The sequence below is a fragment of the Eurypyga helias genome, unplaced genomic scaffold (genome assembly GCF_000690775.1).
Source record: "Eurypyga helias isolate BGI_N326 unplaced genomic scaffold, ASM69077v1 scaffold35298, whole genome shotgun sequence".
Taxonomy (NCBI): domain Eukaryota; kingdom Metazoa; phylum Chordata; class Aves; order Eurypygiformes; family Eurypygidae; genus Eurypyga; species Eurypyga helias.
In genome coordinates this window covers 6,956-13,500 of record NW_010269435.1, presented here as the reverse complement: position 1 = coordinate 13,500, position 6,545 = coordinate 6,956, and the positions used below count along the sequence as shown (strand labels likewise).

Here is a 6,545-nt window from a genome sequence, read left to right as displayed (position 1 = left end):
CAGTCATCCCACTATCTGGTGTTGCTTCCTGCAACAGATATTGTTAGGAATTCTTTGTGGAATAAACTGCTGTCCATCTGTCAGGTCTGGAGCTCTAATCTTTCTCCTCAATGGCAACCACAGAGCAGCGGGGATCCCATGGATGGTGAAGATCCTTTTACTGATGCAGTACCTTGAAGGTAAATTGTCAGCTAGAAAGGGATTGGTTAGAAGAGGTCAGAAGGAAAGCAAGAAAAGGTAGTTTCCAAATGTGTGAGAGAGGAATTAATTCCTTACAGCTTGTTTCATGTCCCTTCCACCTTCAGGGAGCCTGGAGAAGTAAACCCCAGAGATCAGTTGGCATCCAGAAACTTGACGGGGAAGGAATTGAACTTGGGAAGTGTATTACTGTTTAGATACTATCCTAGGAAACGTTTATATTTGGTGTATAGAGAGCATGATATGAGTCTCCTGAGTATAGGTAAATTAAATTGCCTCTCTTCCTTTCCACCTGGCCCTAGAATTGCAGTGGATGCCACTGCTTCCTTGTGTTCCACATTTTCCGTGAGCAGTTTTACCACTCTCAGGTGTCCTGCATCAAACCTGAGGCTGAGCAAGACTTTTTCCTGGTTGTATGTGGACTCAGAGCCTTTGCATCACCAGGCTCTTGAACTGGAAAAGCTTTTGGGTAAGGCTGGGAGATGCTGTCAAGCTTTTGAGAGACTAGACCTTTCACAGAATCACAGGATCACTAGGGTTGGAAAAGACCTATAAGATCATCCAGTCCAACCATCCATCCAACACTGCCATACCCACTATACCATGTCCTCAAGCACTACGTCCCATGTCACCAGCGATGGTGACTCCACCACTTCCCTGGACAGCTTGTTTGTGCACATTTGGCAAATGTGTTGTGGTAGAAGAAGTTGTCTCTCCCCTTCAGGGGAAAAAAACTGCGTACCTACTAGGGAGAAAATCTACGAATGGATAAAGCATTGGTCCTATATGAGTTCATCCTGCTAAATATGCAAGAAAGCTCCGGTGTTTGTAGATGAGTGCCTGTGTGCAAAGTAGGCTATTCTTACCACATCCTTCCCAACCTCTCCAAGGAATGAGCACAGTGGAGACTTTGAAGTTTCTCAGGTGCTTCTTTGCTCATGGAGCCAAGAAGGCATGGCCATTTTCTCCTGGGATTGAGAAACATGGATGCATTTTCCCGTGGCATTTCAGCTCTCCAGTTACAGCAGGAAGACAGGCATCCCACCCTGCAGCAGAGAGCAGCTCGAGCCCCCAGGACATCTGGCCAGCTCCAGCAACCAGGAGGTCAATCTAATATTTCCAGGGTTATGCCTGTCTGTACTTGTTTTTGTTTTCTGGCAATGTGGGATTAGTATTCCAAGAGAGGGAAAGACAATTCTTGTGGTGTGGGTTTGTTTTTTTTTTTTAGTTTTGGTTTGTTTGTTTGTTTGTTTTTAATTTCAAAACACCTGAGAGGTGTTTGAATATCATGGTGGACAATGGGAATCCTAATCCACTACTTCTCAAACCTGCTTCTTTTGTGAGCCAGGGAGGACACAAAAGTTGGAAAGCTGTTCCCTTTGGGAAAGCATCCCAGCCCATGCTGAAGTTTCTCCTCTATTTGTGAGCTATATAGGAAGCACACTGTGATTTTGGGGAGGCAGCAGTAGGTACTTTGAAGGGCCAGGACATGCATGGGAACTGAAAGCAAGCCAGGAACAGGGCTTGTAACTCCAGCAGTAAATGCACACAAGATCTTTGGGTACCTACACCTCTATTCAGAAACATATTTGTCTGTCTGTAACACATACAGGAGTTATTCAATCCCAGAGGGAAATGTCAGAAGAAAAAAAACCACATTAGACAACAGAGCATAAAAGTTTGGGGTTTTTTTAATTGTTAAGTGAAATTGATAAAGTGCAAATAAAACAATATAAAAATGCAGGGCGTGAAAGTGCAGTCTGTGAGTTTACCACTTTAATTAGCTAGATGATTAAAATTGGTTTGGAACACCAAAACAACCAGATGTGAATTCTTTTGTCCTTTTGAAGAGCTTTCTTCAAGTGTTTCTTGACCTTCTCCCTGTGGGAAAGAAGCACAAACATAGCGACTGTACTGGATATGGATATGGATGACGCAGACAACTAGGTTTTATTCCTAGTGTTCCTCTAGCATGTCCTGAGGAAGGTGGTGCCTAAAGAAAAGCAACCCTGGCAAAGTTTATCCCGTGGGGTCAGTTCTGGTTTTGCTCCACTCCTACTGCTGAGTAGTTTCTGCCTTCACTGAACCGTCCCATTGACTTGGTAAGTGGCAGAGTACCTCTCATTTCCCTGCCAGTAGCCCCATTCACTGAAACAGCTCATTTGCAGAGCAAGGTTCACAGGATGTGTTTGGCAATACGTAGGTGTGCGGGAAGGCAGTGTGCCAGGCTGCTGCACTGCTGCTCTGTCCCCTCTTGGTTGTAGTGGGGACACACTACAGAAGGAACACAGGGGACAGATTATACAGGAATGTGTTTTTCCCAGGATTGTTCCCCTTCTTTCTTTTTGGTAATATGATGAGGCCTTTGCAATCAGGCAGAGTAGTGAAGCCTGTAAGTTTTATTTTGAAAATCAAATCTCTATCATGAATTTACCGTATAACTTCTGAATTCCTCGCTTATCATCCTCTGAAAGTCTGAAGTTTGCTGGGTTCACATATGAGTAGATAGGGTACATCAGAGCTTCAGGGACATTTGAATGAGCGAGTCCCAAAGAATGGCCAAATTCATGAGCAGCAACAAGGAACAAATTCACTTCTGCAGCACAACAGCATAGAAAAGCATGTTAAAGGTATGGCATTTCTTTTTTAGCATACAAAGAATCGAAGTAGCAGAAGAATTTCTCATTTTCATTCCCTTGGAATGAAACCTTGGAATTTTGATCAGTTATTACAACTTAGGTAACTCTAATATGTTAATAAAAACATGATTGATTCCTTGCATATGCATCTAGATACCTTAAGCCTCTTTCCAACTCCAATTTTAGTCAGCGTATTCCTACAACCAAGTCATTTTACGTTTTCATCATTTATGTAGAAAACAGAGGCTCAGAGTCCTTGTTTAGCATGTGAAAAGTGCTTTAAAATATGGGCAGAACAGACATTATGTAGCTGCTAATGATAATGAAGAAGCACAGGTACTTAGAAAGGTAGTTGAAAAGAACCAAAATGTTGTCTCTGAAATGGTACCGAGGCATGATGTGTATTTCCTATTGCTCTTTTCTTCTAACATGTACAATATTTGCCTTTATCCTTCATAAACACATATGGGTTTTACCTCGATTGGTCTCAGACCACCTTTCATCATCATCAAAATGTGCGTCTCCACCAATCCCTTCTCCAGGTGCAAATGCATGAGCTAGTGTGTTACCTCTTCCATCAAAGGGATATCCATCACCATGATCTGCATTTGAACAGAAATGAATATATTCAGATGGAATCAGCTGTAATGTTTAAATTCAGGAAATTGAAGCACTGCTTGTTTGTACTAGTTATGTTCATTACTAATCCTTAAAAAAAAAAGTCCTACGATATCAGCAAGGTTTTAAAATAGGACCAAGGCTTAGTAAACACTCTCAAAATTCATTACTTAAGTTTAAAAGTTGTATTTGATAATTCAGGCTGCTGCATGTTTCAGAGGGAGCTGGACCTTTTTCTGAGCCTTTGTCAGATATGTGGTTCTGAGGCAGCAATCGGATTATTTCAGAAGACATAACGCTTGACAATATCATAAGCAGCTGAATGTCTTCAGTGTTGGGAAGTGCTGGGCAGCATTAGTTGTAGATGTTCTCACTTGTAGCGATTTTAGTGGAAGACAATGATTTGGGATAGATAACCATGTTCCTGAAGAGCTAAGCTCATTTGTCCCCAGTCTTGAGGTACTGTCTATTGCCTGCTTCTGTCACAGTGCATGTGGAATGTTATCGTTTCCTAACTTAACTGCAAGAGCTGACAGGATGTTGTATTTGTACCAGCTCTGAAAATTTCCCCCTACCCCTTAGTGAGCCTCCAACTTGACTAGGAATATCTAGGGAATCAAATGCTGTTCTGCGTCCTTTCCCCTAGACCATGTGGGTGGGTCTTGGGGCAGGGCTGACAGGCAGAAGAGACCTAGTCCTAGTGCAAGACGAGGGGTTGAAACCCATTCCAGCTTGCAGGGTCCTTTCTCACTTTGACTGGCACATTAGTTGACTCTTCCTGGCAACATAATATGCTTCCCAGCAGTGAAACATGAGCTGGGATGTACATTTTGGTGTTTATATACAGTCATCTACTTGTAAGCCAGGTGTCTGACCTTCAGTTATAGTCTATGGAGCTGTAGGAAGTATTGTCAATGGATCTAGCGAACAAGTCAGCTAACCTTAAAGTAGGCATTTAGTTTGGCTATGCTGAGTCAGTTTGGGTGCCAGGCACAAGCTGAAGGCATGGCTACATTCATGTCTTGGTCTGGATCACAAGTGAGCTTCTGAGGTGACTCTGCTGGTCATCCACATTTACCATGCTGTGGCTGGCACCTTGGTGCAACCTTGGAGTGCACCGATAGTTCTTCTAGAAGAAAATCAGCCAGAAGATACTCTCTATGGCCAAACCTAATGCACCCCAGCTGCCAAAGACTGTTTAGTCCAGGGGAACAGACTAGATTTAGACCAAAGTAAATCTGTCTGAACCTGCCTGAATCCAGCCTGTGGAGGCTGTATCTTCAGAACCAGCTGTTTTTCTCTACAGATGTGTTCCCATTACTTTTCACTATATGTCTTGGCAGACAGAGCCTTGGACATCTAAATTTAGGTGTCTCATTCTGGAGCTGATTTCTATCTCAATTTCAAAGCTGTAGCTCTGAAAGGATTTTCTAACGGTTTCATAGGAGTAAAAATGAATCATCATATAAATTTAGTAGCATGATAAAGAGAAGATAAAATTTATGCCAACTTCAGAAGAATTCCAAACTATTTGTTCTTTCTGAGAGCAGTGGCTATAAAAATACATGCTTTGAGTTAAATATGGACCATTGCATTTAAAAAAAATGATAGGTATTCTCACCACGACGTTCAAATCTAATCATAATGTCTGCCTCTCCAGTGTGTATTCTTTGGAACTGCAGTGGAGTCACATCACTCCATACCATAAAAGCCCTTCTAATTGCATCATCCACTTTCCTTTGGGGTAGATCAGGTGTATAGCTGACAATTCTGGCAACAAAAGGAAGCAGATTAATGTCATTTAGGGTGTGGAGGAAACCCACATAGTTAAAAACGAAGTGACCCCCATGAAATCTGAAAGATCACTAACCTGTAAGTCAAATATCTCTTTTTCCATCTTGGAATTCCAGGAAATACTCTGTAATCTGCTATATCAGGGAGTCCACATCGGGGCTTTTCCATTGTTTTTTCTGTTTCATCATTTAATTTTCCAGTTACAGTCAGGTGGAAAAACCTTTGCATTTCTTTAATCCTGTCTTCTAAGCTCAAGCTTTGTGTTTTTGTATAAATTGGGAAGAATTTATCAAGATATTCCTGGAAGAAGAAAAGGCAAATTAAAATTAATACATATATTTGTGATGTTTTGCTAAATGCATTTTACATTTGATTGAATTGTTTCATCATCCTGCAGCCTTGGCTGGTTTTAGGTATATTTTTTCTTCCCATTTCAGTTTAGCAAATGCAATTCTCTTTGTAGCAGAGTTTGTCATATATAGAAAGAATTGCAATAGCACTGAAATACTGTAAGCAAGCAATCCTTTTAAGTAAACACAATTTACTGAGCATTCAACTCCACAGCCTTTCAATGCAGTCTACATAATATTTTTGAGATATTTTAAAAATTACATGCTCCCATTTATTTACGAGTTGAAACTTGGGCTCCTCTGTAAGTTAGACATAGGGTGTCTAGCTAGTTTAAATTGATTTATGTCACCTCTGCAAAAAAATGCTGTGGTAATGTAAGATAAGAAGATAATATAAACAGATAGGAAAGGAATGTAGAAGCTGAATCAAAAATCAGGTTATTCATAATGCAGTTACGTTGTCCCCCTGGTAACATACCTTTATATTTACAAAGTTTGTGATGCTCTGTGGTTCTGGTCGAAGTTGTGCTGGAAAACCGAGACTCTCAGGTAGGAGGATGACAGCACAAAGTAGGAGGTATTGCATAGTGCCCAGCTTGCCAAGGAGCCTTGCTACAGCAGAAAGAATTTGACCCTCTGTCTCACAAGACGACAGCTAAAGTGCTTATATAGACCCTGATAGCTCCAAGCGTCAATTACATACGTGACTCACTTTTTTGTGGTGTTAATGTAATCTCATCACTATTCAAAAAAGTAAATGAAAGCATGTTAAACAAATCCTTTCTTTGACTTCCCTGTTGATGTCATGCCACAGCTAGCAGCCAGCTTTGGCTGTCTCTTTTCATATTATTCCAGTAGTGAAACCACAGTGTCATAGGGAAGTTCATTCTCTGTAACTTCATGAGTACAGTTACTGTATAATCACTTCTTCTCCCAGGTTCCTTGT

General features: G+C 41.2%; 1 protein-coding gene across 1 annotated transcript; it reads right to left on the bottom strand.

Moving 5' to 3' along the window:
* Window positions 1-2,632: 2,632 nt before the first annotated feature.
* MMP7 (matrix metallopeptidase 7 (matrilysin, uterine)) lies at window positions 2,633-6,185 on the bottom strand (the record flags this gene model as incomplete). Its single annotated transcript, XM_010158113.1, has 5 exons — window positions 6,078-6,185; window positions 5,326-5,549; window positions 5,077-5,225; window positions 3,314-3,439; window positions 2,633-2,794 (listed from the first exon to the last, which is right to left on the bottom strand). Coding segments are annotated over exons 1-5 (769 nt in total), but the record flags the coding sequence as incomplete, so codon positions are not given.
* Between the last annotated feature and the right edge of the window lie 360 nt (window positions 6,186-6,545).